At 35.4% G+C, this 17,867-nt stretch overlaps 1 protein-coding gene across 2 annotated transcripts in view; it reads right to left on the bottom strand.

Moving 5' to 3' along the window:
* Window positions 1-17,867, bottom strand: part of ABCB7 (ATP binding cassette subfamily B member 7) — a 126,511-nt gene that overhangs the window by 41,099 nt on the left and 67,545 nt on the right. For both annotated transcript variants that reach the window (XM_021080712.2, XM_001928719.6), the window contains exon 4: window positions 12,783-12,902. In XM_021080712.2, coding sequence (XP_020936371.1) covers window positions 12,783-12,902 — 120 coding nt within the window. The remainder of the gene's footprint in view (window positions 1-12,782; window positions 12,903-17,867) is intronic.

Here is a 17,867-nt window from a genome sequence, read left to right on the forward strand (position 1 = left end):
AATTCAAAAATTTATATGGAACAATAAAAGAGCCAGAATTGCCAAAGCAATCCTGAGGAACAAAAACCAAGCAGGAGGCAAAACTCTACCAGACTTCAGGCAATATTACAAAGCCACAGTAAACAAGACAGTGTGGTACTGGTACCAAAACAGACAGACAGAAAAATGGAATAGAATAGAGAACACAGAAATAAACCTGGACACCTATGGTCAATTAATCTTTGAAAAAAAGAGGCAAGAATATAAAACGGGGAAAAGACAGTCTCTTCAGCAAGCCCTGCTGGGAAAACTGGACAGCCAAATATAAATCAATGAAACTAGAACACAGCCTTACACCATGCACGAAAATAAACTCAAAATGGCTTAAAGACTTAAATGTAAGACAAGACACCATTAAACTCCTAGAAGACAATATAGGCAAAACATTCTCTGCATCAACCATACAAATGTTTTCTTATTTTCCTAGGTCAGTCTCTCAAGGCAACAGAAATAAAAGCAAAAATAAACAAATGGAAGACAGGATTAAGACAGCAGAATAGAAGGACTGCAGCTCAACTACTCTCCTAAAAACAACAAAATTCACAACTAAAGGCTGAGCAATCCCCACCCAAATGGATTGGAAACCTTAAAAAAGATATCCTACTCCAGAAGACAAAGAGGAGGCCACATCAAGAGGTAGGAGGGGCAATTTCCTGATATAAACAACCCCATACCTCCCGGGTGGGAAGCTCCACAGACTGGAAACTAACTGGTTCACAGAGACTCACCTACAGGAGTGAGAGTTTTGAGCCCCACATCAAACCCTCACATGCTGGGATCTGGCACTGGGAGAAAGAGCCCCTGGAGCGTCTGGCATTGGAGGCCAGTGGGGCTTGTGTACAGGAGCTCCACAGGACTAGGGGAAATGGAGACCCCATTCTTCAAAGGTGCACGCAGACTTTCACGTGCACTGGGTCCCAGGGCAGAGTAAGGTCTCCACAGGAATCTGGGTCGAACTTGACTGCAGTTCTTGGAGGACATCCTGGGAAAACAGGGGTGAATGTGGCTTGTTGTGAGGAAAGGACATTGAAGGCAAAGCTCTCGGGAATATTCAGCAGCAGTGCCCCTTATCTGGAGGTGGCCATTTTGGGAAAATCTGGCCCCACCCATCAGCCAGTGTTGAGAAGCCCCAGGGCAAACACCAATCCAGGTGGGATCACAGCCCCACCCCTCAGTAAACAGGCTACCTAAAGACCCCTCAGGCACACAGCTGCCTCTAATCCCATCCAGAGACTAAGCCCCACCCACCAGAAGGATTAGAATCAACTCCACCTACCAGTGGACAGGCATCAGCCCCTCCCATCAGGAAGCCTACAGCAAGCCCCCCATACAGACTTCAGCCACAAGGGGGGCAGACACCAGAAGTAAGAGAGGCTACAACTCTATTATTTGTAAAAACGTCTCCACACCAAAATCCTATAAAAATGAAAAGACAGAGAACTATAACTCAGAGGAGGGAGAAAGGAAAAACCCCAGGAAATCAGCTAAGTGATCAGGAGATTCTCAGCCTCCAGGAAAAAGACTTTAGACTGTCGATCCTGAAGATGATACAAGACATTGGAAATAAACTGGAGGCAAAGATGGATAACTTACAGAAAACACTGACCAAAGAGATACAAGATATAAAACTTAAACAAGAAGAGATGCAAAATACAAAAACTTAAATAAAAAACTCACTAGAAGCAACCATCAGCAGAATACAGGAGGCAGAAGAATGCATAAGTGAGGTGGAGGGACATATTAGTGGAATTTACAGATGCAGAACAGAAAAGAGATAAAAGATTGAAAACAAATGAAGAGAGTCTCAGAGAACTCTGCGACAAAGTGAAACACACCAACATCTGTATTATAGGGGTGCCAGAAGGAGAAGAGAGAGAGAAGGGGACAGAAAAACTATTCCAAGAGATAATAGCCAAAAACTTCCCTAACATGGAAAAGGAACCACCCACTCAAATCCAGGAGGCACAACGAGGACCACATAAAATAAACCCAAGGAGGAATACACCAAGACACATGTTAATCAAACTCACCAAAATTAAAGACAAAGAGAAAATATTGAGAGCAGCTAGGGAAAAGAAACAAGTAACATACAAGGGAACCCCAATAAGGTTATCGGCAGATGTTTCAGCAGAAACTCTGCAGGCCAGAAGGGAGTGGCATGATATACCTAACATGATGAAAGGAAAAAACCTCCAACCAAGATTCCTTTACCCAGCAAGGCTCTCCTTCAGATTTGAAGGAGAAATCAAAACCTTCACAGATAGGCAAAGGTTGAGAGCATTCAGCAACACTAAACCAGCCTTGCAACAAATACTAAAGGAACTTCTCTAGGCAGGAAAGAAACGACAGCAACAGGAAACAAAAATTCCACAAATGACAAGGCTCACCAGTAAAGGTATATATACAGTAAAGATACGAAATCATCCATGCACAATTACACCACCAAAGTCAGAAATCATGAGACGAGGTGGGTACAAATGCAGGACACTGGAGATGAACTTGCAATTAAGAGAGCAACAACTTAAAACAATCTCATATACATATAGACTCTTACATCAAAACTTCAGAAGAACTGCAAACCAAAAATCTACAATTGATACACAAACAAGGAATCTCTGGAGAAGAAATATATCTCATAGTAAATAAGTGCATAATCCACCATGAAGGGGGTCATTCAACATCATTCTTGGAACGATGAAGTCTTCTTACATCTGATTCTGATTTCCTCTCCATCAAAGAATTTATGATAATTATAATTAAAGAATGCCACTGTACAATTAAATAATATGGGTCTACAATTGTATTATTAATAACCATTTCTCTCCATGGTACGATGTAAGGTCTATAATGTCTTGTTTATCACATCACCTAGAATGGTGTAATGCCTTTATTGAAGAATCAATGAGATGTAACAAATTGTGAGGACATATTTATAACATTACACTGTTTTTTAACCAACTTATGTATTTTATATTTTACTTATTTTCAGAGGGTGTATTATTTTTGTTATTCTTACCAGTTAAGTTATTCTTTTTATTACGCTATATAAAATGTTTAATGGTATATAAGGCTTTCTTCTTTATAAATTTTAGTTGCATAATATAACAATTTAATATAATGCTAATTGTTAAAGAAAAATTGAAATGTAATAGATAATACTAAATAGTAAGGATGAAAGCCATACAAAATGGGATATAGAATAAATTTCCTATTTGTCTCAGCATATTTTCCATTCCACTTCTCCAGAGGGAGTCATTTAATCTGTTTCTTAAGATCCATGATATAATCATCTGTGTGAATGTAATTGTGTTTAAATGTATTTTATTCTGTAAAAAAAATAAAAATTTCAAAAATAAATAAATAAACAAAAAAATAAAGTAAAAAAATAAATAAATAAAATAAACCAATGGGACCTAATTGAATTGACAAGCTTTTGAACAGCAAAAGAAAGCATAAAAAAACCCCAAAAAGACCTGGAATGGCAGAAAATAGTTTCAAATGATGCAATGGACAGGGCTTAATCTCTAACATATATGAACAACTTATACAACTCAATAGCACAGAAGCAAACAACCCAATTGAAAAATGGGCCAAAAACCTGAACAGACATTTCTCCAAAGAAGATATACAGATGGGCAACAAGCACATGAAAAAATGCTCAACATCACTGATTATTAGAGAAATGCAAATCAAAACTACTATGAGGTACCACCTCACACTAGTCAGAATGGCCATCATTAACAAGTCAACAAATTAGAAATGCTGGAGCGGGTGTTGAGAAAAGGGTATCCTCCTACACTGTTGGTGGAAATGTAAATTGGTACAACCACTATGGAAACAGTATGGAGGTACCTCAGAAAATCAAATATAAAATTACCATATGACCCAGAAATCCCACTCATGGGCATATACCTGAACAAAACTTTCCTTGAAAAAGATACATGCACCCGTATGTTCATTGCAGCACTATTCACAATAGCCAAGCCATGGAACCAACCATGGACATCAAAAGATGAATGGATTAAGAAGAAGTGGTATACATACACAATGGAATACTACATAGCCATAAAAAGAACGAAATGCCATTTGCAGAAACATGGATGGAATTAGAGGCTCTCATACTAAGTGAAGTAAGTCAGAAAGAGAAAGACACATACCATATGATATCACTTATATCTGGAATCTAATATATCGCACAAATGAACCTTCCCACAGAAAAGAAATTCATGGACTTGAAGAACAGAGTTGTGGTTGCCGAGGAGGAACAGGAGGGAGTGGGGTGGACTGGGAACTTGGGGTTAATAGATGAAAAACTATTGCCTTTGGAATGGATAAGCTATGAGATCCTGCTGTACTGCTCAGGGAACTATATCTAGCCACTTGTGATGGAACTTGATGGAGGATAATGTAAGAAAAAGAACGTGTGTGTGTGAATGGGTCACTTTGTTCTACAGTAGAAAATTGACAGAACACTGTAAACCAAGTATAATGGAAAAAATAAAAATCATTTAAAAATGTATAGACAAATAGATCAATGAAACAGAATAGAGAGTCTAGAAATAGACAAATACACACAAATATAGTTAAATGAACTCTGACAAAGGAGCAAAGACAACCCAGAGGGGAAAGGATAGTCTTTTCAGAAAACAGTGCTAAAACAACTCACTATGAAAGAAAGGAAGGAAGGAAGGGAAGGATGGACAAGATGAAAGAAAGAAAGAAAGAGAGAGAGAGAGAGAGAGAGAGAGAGAAAGAAAGAAAGAAAGAAAGAAAGAAAGAAAGAAAGAAAGAAGAGAAAGAAGAAATGAAGGAAAGAAGAGAGAGGAAGAAAGAATGAGAGAGAAAAAGAAAGAAAATGAGAAAGTCTAGACAATGACCTTACTTATACCTTCCACAAAAATTATCTCCAAATTGATCAGAGACCTAAATGTAAAGCACAAAGCTCTAACTTCTAGAAGATAACATAAAGGAAATCTAGGTGACCTTCGGTTTGCCACTGACTTTAGATACAACACTCAAGGCACAATCCATGAAATACCAGTAAGTTAGACTTCATTAAAATTTAAAACTTCTGTTCTGTGAAAAGCACTGTAAAGAGAAGGAAAATAGAAGCCACAAACTGAGTGAAAATATCTGCAAAACATCTATCTGATAAAGAATTGGAATCCAAAATATACAGAGAAATCTTAAAATTCAACAAAATAAGATAGTGAACAGCCCAAATTAAAAAAAAAAAATGGGCAAAAGACCTGACATATATCCCACCAAGGAGGATATACAGATGGCTAATAAACATATGAAAATATGCTCAATGTCACATGTCCTTAGGCAATTTCAAATCAGAAGAAAAATGAGATACCATTATAAACTTATTAAAATGGTTGACAAAGATACAGAAGAACAGAAACTCTCAGTCACTGCTAGTGAGAATGCAGAATGGTACAGCCATTTTGGAAGACAGTTTAGCAATTTTTCATAAAACCAAACATAATCTTACCACATAATCTAGCAGTTGCAATCCTTGGTTATTACCCAAATGAGCTGAAAACTTATGTCACACAAAATCCTACACAATTTATTGTAGCTTTATTTATAATTGCTGAAATCTAGAAGCAACCAAGATATCTTTGAAAGAACAAATGGATAAACACACCATGGGACTTCTATACGATGAAATATTTTTCAGCAATAAAAAGAAATGGACTATCAAATTTAAAAAAAGACCATTAATGACTCTGAAATGCATATTCCTAAGTGAAAGAAGCCAATCTAAAAGGGCTATTTACCATATGATTCCAAGTATGTGACATTCTGGAGAAGGTAAAATGAAAGAGATAGCAAAATGATCACTGGCTATCAGGGATTCAGGAGGGTGGAGAGAGAAATGAATAGCTGGAACATATAGGATTTTTAGGTCAGTGAAACTATTCTCTATGATACTTCAATGATATGGATATATGACATTATGTATTTCCCCAAATCCATATAAACCACAACACAAAGAGTGACTCCTAATGTAAACTATGAACTTAGTTAATAAAAATAATGTATTTATTTTATAATTGGTTCATCAATTGTAACAAATGTACCACACTAATGCAAGATGTTAATAAAGAAGAAATTTAGTGGAGTATTTTTTGGGGGGAGGGATATATAGGAACTCTGTACTTACTGCTCAATTTTTTCAGAAGCAAAAAATTCTCTAAAATGTAAAATCTTTAAAAAATACACTAGGATAGAAATCATACTTCTCAACTTAAGTAAAGTCTTCAAGTAGCATTATTTTATTTTTAAAATGTTTTTCAGAAGATTTTAAAGTATCAAAGTTAAGCAAAATGTGTGTGAATCTTCAGAAGTTACACATGTCAAGATAGTAGTCACTGGAAAACTAGCTCCTCTGTGAAGCCTTCCCTAAGTGCCTAATTGGTGGAACTCCCATATAGCTTCATTTATGACTTTCTCTGGGTGTTTATGTTATTTATATTTTATCATTACTTGTATATTTTTCTCCTTCAGTACACAGCAACTCCAGGAAGGCAAGGCCCACATTTTATTCATTTTTGTATCCCCAGCTACCTAAGTACAGTACCTTGTACCTAATAGTCACTCAACGAATGTTTGTTAACCACATATTGCTGTGGTCTGAATGTTTGCCCCTTCCACCAATTCATATGTTGAATTCTAACCCCCTCCAGGATGATGGCAGGGCTCTCAGGAGGTGACTAGGCCCTCATTAATGAGATTAGTGCCCTTATAAGAATACCCAGGGACCCTTCTCCCCATTACATCATGTGAAGTTATAATAAAGACAGCAATCTATGAACTAATCAGTTTATGGCATTTTCTTATAGCAGTCCAAATAGACTAAGACATATATTATCCATTACTTTATATGGTAGATGCACTCTCAAAGAAACAAGGTACTGGTAACATTTTTATAAATAACATTCTCCCTTGAAATTATTTTATAATTTAAAATATAGCTTATTTTCATTTTTAATAGATTATTGAGAATGTCTTTTTGTACTTTTTTTTGTCTTTTGTCTTTTTAGGGCTGCACCCATGGCATATGGAGGTTAGGGTTAGGGTCTAGGAGGCTAGGGGTCTAACAGAAGCTGTTGCTACCAGCCTACACCAGAGCCACAGCAACACCAGATCCAAGCCACGTCTGCAACCTACAGCACAGCTCATGGCAACGCAGTATCCTTAACCCACTAAGAGAGGCCAGGGATCAAACCCACAACCTCATGATTCCTAGTCAGATTCTTTTCCGCTGTGCCATGATGGGAACTCCAGTCTTTTTTTACTTTTACTTTAATTTTCTGTGCCCTAAATTCCTCTGTCAACTACATTATTCTCAAGATGATGGTGGTTAGAGAATACAAGTAAACTTTTTTATAAAATTAAAACATTTATGAAATCAGATGAGTTCAGTAAATATGTTTTATATTTTCCTTAAATCTTAATATTACATATTAAATACAATATACTAATAGAAAGATTAAAATTTTAAAAACCTTTATAAGATCTCAAAATCCCCAGATTAATGATATTTCTATGATATACATGGGGATGATAAAAAAGGTATCGCATACAATTTGTAGGGATTTAAGGAATGAAAACAAACAGTGTTCTCTTTGTCTCTGTGTCTCTCTTGGAAGCAGAACACCTAAAATATACCTCATACAGAACATATTAAAATAGAATTACTTTAACTTAGAAGAAATACCAATTCATCCTTTTGGCCTCTTCTGGGCTGCAAGGCATCTCTATATAATAATAGCTTGTCTTAAAAATCTTTGTTGGGGTGATGATAACCTTAAGAGCCTCAAAATCACGAAGAGCATTAAAAAGCAAATAAGCAAGCAGATGGTATGCTGTGGTTCCTTCCATATTTTAAGCTTGAAATCCTCCTCCCTTTTTCTTCTTCTCACTTAACATTTCTGTCTTCCTTCTTCACCAATGCCTCAGGCCTTGTTATGGGTGGCACCCATTTAAAGATGAGAAGGTCCTGAACCCTGCCCTAAATGTGGAGGAGGTATGAAGGAGGAGGCAGGTAGACCTGAGTATAAAGTGGCACAGACTGGTCAAAAGTATTTATATGCCAAAGCATGCAATCAGGTTGAAAAAATAGGAAACCAAGCAATGAAAGAGCTAATAATCCATCTAATGCAAACCAATGATAAATCACACTGGCGATACTAAAAAATAAACAACGACCAGGTTTTAAAGATTTGGGAGAGTGATTACTTTTAAACTGAGGACAGTATAGAAGCTGGAAAAAGTGATAGTAATGGTTAAATGCTACTACTATGCTCTACAATCCTAAAGTTACTCTATGATCTGGTTCTTATCTTTCTTAAAAAATGAAATATTTTAATGTATATGCTCTGGAAATATGAGCAGGCACTCATTATAAAATCTGGCAATTTCTTTCTTTTCCTGATCCAAAAGAAATCAAACATAGCACAGGGAAGGAGTTCCCGCTGTGGCTGGTTAATGATCTGGTTTGTCTCTGTAGCAGCACTGGTTTGAACTCCAGCCAAGCACAGTGAGTTAAGGATCCGGTGTTGCCACAGCTGCGGCATGGGTCACAACTGTAGCTAGGATTTGATCCCTGGCCCAGGGACTTCCACATGTCATGGCTACATCCAAAATAAATAAATAAATTAATTAATACAACAAAACATAACACAGGGAACTCTATCCAATATTCTATGATAATCTATATAGGAAAAGAATCTGAGAAAGAATATATATATGCATAACTTAATCACTGTTATACAGCAGAAAATATCACAACATTGTGTATCAACTATACTTCATTAAAACTTTAAAAACTGAAAACAAGAAATTAAACACTTTTTGAGGACTGTTTTTTCTATATTCATCTCTGACTACTTACAATCAATTTATGAGATTAGAACACCAATTTCCATTCAATGAATGCTTAGTATTTGTTGACAGAAGAATGAAATATCAGCCTTCTGAAGACATTAAGGAAGCTTGATCTGAATTTCATATTTGATAATGACCTGTCACCAAGCAACAGAAATCTGTATTTTGAAAGACTGAGATTCACTCTAAAAATAATGTCTAATACAAATGTCATTAAGACCCCTCCCTTTGACTAGCTTAGTCATTTTCTAACCTGTTCTCTTCACTTCAAAAGAAAGTCCAGAAAACAGTCTGCCTTTAACTTGTCGGCAAGGTACTCAAATTCACATAAAGGAATAAAGGCCAATTTGCTAATTCTGCCTTGCACAGGAGCTCAGAGTAATCTTTATCATTAAGTAATTTGTATGTAAAAGACAATTCAGCAACCAATACTGTGCCAAAAATGAATATGAGCTAAAAGTTTTTCAACATTAGCCACAAAAATTAAATTTGGTTTTTTGGTTTTTTTTTTTAATTGTTATTTCCCCAATATGATTTTTTTTTCTACTGTACAGCATGGTGACCCAGTTACACATACATGTACACATTCTATTTTCTCACATTATCAGGCTCCATCATGATATCACTTACATCTGGAATCTAATATAAGGCACAAATGAACCTTTCCACAGAAAAGAAAATCATGGACTTGGAGAATAGACTTGTGATTGCCAAGAGGGAGGAGGAGGGAATGGGGTGGACTGGGAGCCTGGGGTTAATAGATGCAAACTATTGCCTTTGGAATGGATTAGCAATGAGATCCTGCTGTGTAGCACTGGGAACTATGTCTAGTCACTTATGATGGAGCAAAGATAAATATGGAATACAGTTCTCTCTTCTTGGCATAACAAATAGCATAAAGTATGGATTCTTGGTCTGTAGTTCAGAATCTTCATTTGAATTCTCTCCCAGGGAAGTTCAATGAGAGAGTGCTCAAAGAGCCCATAGACAGAGAAAAGAGACAAGAAAATGGATGGAGTATGACTGAATTATTTTGGTTTTACTCTCTAAACATGCCTTCCCTATTTCCACTATTGTTTACATTCTTGCACATTTATCACAAGTTATATCTATAGTTGTCATCTATTTCTGTTCTTTTCCTTGATGAACTCACTAACTGGAATTGTGTCAACTACCACCTCTCTAGTCCTGGGCTCCTTTCAGAGCTTGTCTTGCATTTTGTATTACAAGCTGAATATCTCTGTCTTAATATTCCACTAGCACCTCAAACTTAACATGCCCAAAATGAAATTTTCATCTTCCCAAATAAGACTTCCCAACTTACTACCTACTTCTGTTAAAGGCATTATCTCATCCTTGGCATCATCATTCAATCCTATTCCTTCCTTTTACTTCTTGATATCTCCTCCATTGCTAAGTCTTATTGATTCTACCTCCCTTACTTCATAATTATCTCTGACATCTCTCCTCTCCCTATTTCCATTTCTACCATCCACTCCAGTACAAACCTCTATTACTTCTCATCTAAGCTGTTACATTAGCTTCATAACTGGGCGGTAAATATTTGCCGAATGAATGCATGAAATGAAAATGAATGGTATCTCTTAGGTCCCTTATCAGCCTAATTCATCTTATACAACAGAGTCAGATTAATTCCCTAAAGTACAGCTCTAACCTTATTACTCTTCTACTCAAACTAGGTTCCTACTTCCCACAAAATTAAATAATTTTTTTACAGTTAAGGTATTTCACATTAAGAGTTCTACTTATCCTTCTAAGATTATTTCTAATTCCTCTGAAACAATCTCCTCATTGGAGCAAAGCTGGACTGCTAACTTCTCCACACATACTATATGCTCTCTCTCATCTTATTCATGTTATTCCTATACTTTTAACAATCCTACTCATCATTCCAGGCCTATCTCAGAGATTACCTCCTTTCCAGATTCCCCATCTTTTCTTTGAAATTTCCCAATACTTGAATGGCACTTCTTTTAGATCATTTATGATCTATGTTATATTATGGCAATAAAGTAAAACTTGTCTTATCCTGTATAATTTGACAGAATGAATGTGCTTTCTTTACATTTGAATACACTGCAGGACCAAGAACAATACCTATATGACAAGTTCTCAGTAAATAATTTTAGGGTAAAGAATGAGTAAATAAAAGGGAACACACAGGAGATAAGAGAAAAAATAAGTGATAAAACGTGGGTTGTAAAACAACATATTGGAGTTCTCGCTGTGGCTCAGCGGCAATGAATCCAACTAGTATGCATGAAGACGCAGGTTTGATCCCTGGCCTTGCTCAGTGGGTTAAGGATCCGGTGTTGCCATGACCTGTGGTCTAGGCTGGCAGCTGCAGTTCTGATTCGACCCCTAGCTTGGAGCTTGGGAACTTTTCCATTTGCCATGGGTGCGGCCCTAAAAAGATAACTAAATAAATAGATAAATAAATAAAACATATTAACTCTTACATAGAAGAGTGATAAACAAATTATAGGCAAATATCATTTATACTTTTTTTTTTGGTGGTGCCTACAGCATGTGGAAGTTCCCGGGCCAGGGATTAAGCCTGTGCCACAGCAACGATCCAAGCCAATACAGTGACAACGCCAGATTCTTAACCCACTATGTCACATGAGAACACCTCATTCATACTTTTGAGCAGACTTTTTTTGAACTGTATTTCTGATGGAAATCCAAATGTTTTATTTATTTATTTATTTATTTATTTATTTAGGCCATGCCTATGGCATGTGGAAGTTCCTGGGCCAGGGATCAAACCTGGGTCACAGCAGCGACCCAAGCCACTGAAGTGACAAGGCTGGGTCCTTAACCCACTGAGCCACAGAGGAACTCCAAACTTATTTTTATTTTAAAACATATATTATGTCTTACTATGTGTCAGGTACTGTTCTAAGTCTTTAATATGTTAATTTGTTTAATTCTTATAATAACCTTATTTTACCAATTGGGAAACCAAGGCATGGAGACTAAGCAATTTGCCCAAGGTTACAAGGTTAGTAGATGGCAGAGCTCAGAAAGCCTGACTTGAGACTATGTACTATGACTATATACTATACCTAAAGATAATAGACTCTACTGGCTTTATTTTATAGCAAAGTGACCCAGTCATACATACACATACACACACACACACACACACACACACACACACATTCTTTTTCTCACATTATCCTCCATCGACTTTACTGACTTTAAAATCTGAATCAATTGCAAAAGGTTTTTTTTTTTGAAATTCAGAATCATCATCATAACTTTGCCTTATTAAAATGAGTACAGTGATAAACTGAAGAGGCTGCTAAGCTGTAGAGGGCCCCTAAACTGAATGGTACCAAAATACCCAGTTTTTGTGGCTTTTTTTTTTAAGTTTTTGTGGATGGATTTTTTTTCCCTCTTCATGTCACACGCTTTGTTTGCCACCTACAGCTACCAATGTGTCTAAAATGTCTTCATCCTATTTTCAATTTACTGGGAACTGAGAACGAAGCTTACCAGAAATATGTATTATTATAAGAACCAAAAAGACTCTGAAGAGCTGCTTTTATAAAGTTCCTTATGCCATGTTACAACCAATGATCTTTATCTTACACTGGTTTTAGGAGTGAATTCCATTAAGTTGAGGCTGTTGTAAGTCAGATCAGACATTACCATGTAATTTCTGCTGACTACATAGGAGAGTTACATAAATGAGGGTCCTAAATGTTGATAATACTCTCCCATAAGTGACTTATATCAGCTTAAATTTCATTACTAGAAAATACTGTAGTATTTTGTAGTTATAGCAACAAATAATACGTAATTTCTCTTATTCTTACCTTTGCTCCACCCAAAAATCCCAAGGAAATGGCAACCCTAGCTCGCAGATCCGGCCTGTCTTTGGGCCATACATAAGAGAGCATTGCTTTTATGATTTTCCGAGTATCAACGTCTTTTAACTGTTGAAAGAGAGAAAACAAAGCAGTGAGTAAAATGTCATTTTCAAATATATTTCAATAATGTAGAATTATGTAAATATTTGAGGAAAATATGAAAACATTACAAACATATCTTTTATTCTGAATCTAAAGTCAATATCTTTTAAACTCAAACTATTTTGGAGAAAAACTATTTCAACTGATTTTTAAAAGCTACTTATTTCTCTTAATTTCTTACTTTCAGCTATAGCCATCCTCATATTGCCAAAAAGTTATCCACTGAGGGCAAGAGGACATATACTATACATTTGTTTCTTATCTATTAAGCTATCAAAATAATATATAAAATTAAAGAAACTTTTCCATATTTCTATCTTTGTGGTCAAAATCTTTATGTACTTTATATGCTCTTTATCAGTATGTTTACATAAAATATTTAGAAACTGTTAAGTCCAAACTCATGATAGAGCAGTTACAAAAACATAATTTTCCAGTCATACTTAATCTGACTTAAATTTACTGTACATTTTTCTTTTTTCCAACTTCCTGAAGTAACATTCCCACTAAATCTTTTTGTTTTAGTTTCAGCTTTTAGAAACCGAATATTGAGAATCAAAACTATACCTTCTAAAGCCAAAATAAGATATCTATAACTATATCTATATCTCCAAACTACCATACTTTCTAAAGACAAAACATTATATATCTCTAAACTACTATATTGTTTTAGTTGGTGAAATAATCCATATTTTAAAAATGGAAGTATCTACTCAATTTTTTGGAAAAGGTCTTAAAAAAGAAAAAAAAAGCATTTAATGCTCATTGTTGGTGAAGGTGTATAGAAATAAGCACTCTAATACACTGTTAATGGGACAGCATACTGAATCTTTCTGCAAAGCAATTTGCTTTCTGCCATAAGCTTGTAAAATAATCCTGCCCTTTGTATCAAGAATTCCACTTCAATGCGAATATTCTCCAAGGTGAATCAATATTACTTTCTAAGAATTCTTGAATCTATCTACTTCTTTCTATGTCCACCAGAAACATAATCCAAGCCATCATCATTTCTCATATAAACCACTGCAGGAGCTCCCATAGTGGCTCAGTGGTTAACGAACCCGACTAGGAACCATGAGGTTGCGGGTTTGATCCCTGGCCTTGTTCAGTGGTTAAGGATCCGGCGTTGCCGCGCACTGTGGTCTTGCTCTGCACTGTGGTGTAGGTCACAGATGCAGCTTGGATCCTGTGTTGCTGTGGCTGTGGTGTAGGCCGGCAGCTGTAGCTCCAACTGGACCCCTAGCCTGGGAACCTCCATAAGCCACGGGTGTGGCCCTAAAAAGACTAAATAAATAAAGAAATTTTAAAAAACCCACTGCAACAACCTCCTGATCTCCTTGTATCCACTCTGCTCCCTGTCCAATTAATTCAACCTGCAATTACATATTACTCTTAGTTTAAAACCCTTCGATGGCATCCTATCATTCTTAAGATAAAGATCAAAGTCTTTATCATGGCTTATGAGGATCTCTGCTTGGTCTGGGTGCTAGCTACCTCTCTAGTCATGCCTTATAACACTACTTTCAGTGTTAATGCTACACTGTCTTTCTTTTAGCTCCTCAAATACATTATTATAATCCCCCCTGCCACAGGGCCTATGCACAATACCATTCACTTTGCCTGCAATAATCTCCCCCTCTCTGCAACATCAGCCCATCCCCACCTTCTTTCAATTAGTTAACTGCCAGCTCAAGCAGCACTTCCTCAATGACGTTTTTTCCCTAACCCAAGTCAGGATCCTTGGCTGTATTCTCTCAGAGGACAGTATTCCTTTCTTTCAGAGTATCCATTTCAGTTATAAACCACATATACAATAATGTGATTATCTGATTAACAACTGCTCTTCTGCTAGAATTTAAATTCCATGTGAATACTAACTTTGGTTTTGTGCTCACTGTTATAACCCAATACCAAATACAATGCCTGACATGCAGTAAGTACTCAACAAATATTTTGATTAAAGGGATGAAAAATTTTCCAATAAGGATGTTTATTTTCATGCTGTTTTAATATGAAAAAAGGGAACAAATTTGGTTTAGCCTAAATGGTCAACAGTGGAAAATCATGTAAACAAGTTACAGTGAATGCATACAGCAAAATATAGCCATTCAGAAACATTTGCAGTAACACAAAAAGATGTTAAGTGAAAAAAATCCAGTAGGAAACTTATTTTTCACAGGAAAAAATGATATGAATGTATGACCTTACACGTGCATACAAATGAATCTGGAAAGCAGTACCCCCAGTGTTAATACCAATAGCTATGTAAGTAGATGGAATCATTGATGATTTTTTATATTCTTTTTTTGCTTTCTTGTTTTATATGGTTCACATAGAAGAAAAAAATTTAATTCATTTTGAGGGGAAAGGTTACCCAACTTCAAGCAGATTTGCACAACAAAGAATGGGAGAAAATTATAAACATATAAGAAACCCAGGACAACACATTATTATACAGGGTAGTTTTTATATTATAGTTATTCTACCCAAGGCTCAGCAGACTATTTTTTCTAGTCTCTTTTATCCAGTTTATTGAGTAAAAGAGTAACAGAAATAAAACTGTTCATATTGTACAGGAAAATGACTACCTTCCTGAGCTGCTTTAAATACATAGGATGGCAAAAAACATAAAATGCTGAAAGTATAATTCTGAATGCTTTATTTTATACACACATGAGGTCTCATAACTAGAAAGGTATTTTTAAAAAGAGATTAAAGCTGCAATTTTAAAATTCACTTTTCCAATCAAACTATTACTAAATAAATACAATTTAATGCGTTTTGACACAAACTAGGACATTTCAACCACTTTCCCATTTCCAAGTTTCTTCTGTCTTATTTTTTTTGATGGAATAATGGCAAAAGGGCTCTGTTTCCACCTATCTTTAGAAACACTCTCTCCTGTCAAAAACCTTCTATACCACACCCCAAAATTTGTTCAATAAGGACACAGAGAAGTTATGGCTAAGAGCAAGAAAATTATTCTAGTTGGCTTAATAGTGCATAAAATGTCTCCACTCATTTAACAAAATGGGTTCTGAAGTTGTATAATCATGCCTTATGAACCATTAGGCTGTAAAGTACATGACTTTAGTTATAGTTTAGATAAACTACAAAGTTTAAAAAATAACATCTTTTTAAAAAGTAGAATCCAAATCAAAAAGACATTTCAGAGGCTGAGGCATATTTTTAAAGTATTTTAAACGAACTTATTCCTGCTGCACAAGAGTAAAATAAAATTGAAGGTCTCAATACAGATCCCAAAAGACAATGTGCCACCTTTTAAAATTGCCAGTTAATTCATACTGGACACCCAATGGTAATCCTGAAAGACAAAAGAGTTATCTAAAGCTGAAAAGAGACTAGTCACAGCTTGAGACTAAATCAGACATCACCTAAACTAATCTTTTCATTTCAAACTGAGCAACAGAAATAGCATATATATCATTTTAAGGTCACATTCTTAAAGAAAGGTGAGAAATGTGGGAAACAGGGAGGATTACAAGAAATTGAATTCTTTGAAAACACACTATTTAAGGAGTGTGTTCTATATTATAGTATAGACAAAAAAAACCCAATGATTTAAGAAAAGACAGTTCTTTCTCAAGGTCAAAATTTCTGAAGTAACCAATGGTTGATATCATAACAGTTTATCTTTTAAGCCTCACTTACACATAAAAAGAAAATATGAATTTTTAAGAAATTCTTTAACTTTTGTTTGTAATTTTCACAGTAAATAGAATTTATCTTAAAACCATAACTGTGATGATTATATCATGACAACAAAAGTTCTCTAAGATGAACACTATAGAAATATCATTAAAAGGCTTGTAAAAGTATTTGATCTACTTCTTCCTGAGCTAACATATACAATGCAGTCTTCTTGCTATAGCTAGAGAGCTTCAAATTCAAAACACGATACTTATATTTTAAGCCCCATTACAATGTAAAACTAGTACTAAGTTAGTATGAGGAATAATGTGAGAAAAAAGAATGTATACATGTATGTGTACCTGGGTCACCATGCTGTACAGCAGAAAATTGACAGAACACTGTAAACCAGCCACAATGGAAAAAAAAAATCATTATATATATAAAAAGTTTTTAAAAAGGTTTCAACCTTACATTGGAATTAACTAACTATAATAAAGGAAAGCAATTAGATTTAGAATGAAAACACAAGAGTAACAAAAGAAGGGATTCAAATTGGCTCACTAAGAACTTTGCATGGTAACAAAGTTGTACTGTACTTTTATTCCCCTAGAAAAGAGTTTGGAAGAAAAGGTTTAGAGACATGGAAGAGTGTCAAAGAAGAGATGAAAGTAAGTGAAAAACAAGCTGGACAAAAATAAAAAGCAAGTGCCACAGAGAGAAACTTGATTGATACTAGAAATAATGCTCAATAAATATTTTTTCAATTAATAAATTAATTAAACCATTCTTAACATAAGAGGACAAATTCCAAGAGGAATACCTAAATGTTTAATTTATTAGGTCACAACTTTTGACAGACTTATAAATATTAACTTAATTGATATAATATATAGCTTAATAAGCCTTAAGAGGCTGGACAGGTAAAAACATAATGAAGGGAATATCTACTTGTACAGAGGGAGCTGAAACAGCACAATCACAGCATGGTAGGCCAAAAACAAACATGTAAGTAACACTGTAAGCACCTGACCCGATGGGGCATAACTGGAACGCCATAAATTGTACTGCCTATAAGAATCAGTACTCAACCACATGACCTGAGGGAAAGTTGCAGTTGCTCATAGTCAGAAGTGCCGTAAGTGAATACCAATAGCTAATAACCATGTGGATAGGGCACAAAAAGGACAACTTAAAAAATTAAAACACATCTGGAGGAGCTCAGATGGTATAATTTTCAGATTATTAAAATAACTGTATATTAATAAACTTAATATA

Source organism: Sus scrofa, chromosome X (assembly GCF_054392235.1).
Source record: "Sus scrofa isolate SSC_HxYL_T2T_F1_AM1 chromosome X, Sscrofa_HxYL_maternal_Yorkshire_Landrace_v2.0, whole genome shotgun sequence".
Taxonomy (NCBI): Eukaryota; Metazoa; Chordata; class Mammalia; order Artiodactyla; family Suidae; genus Sus; species Sus scrofa.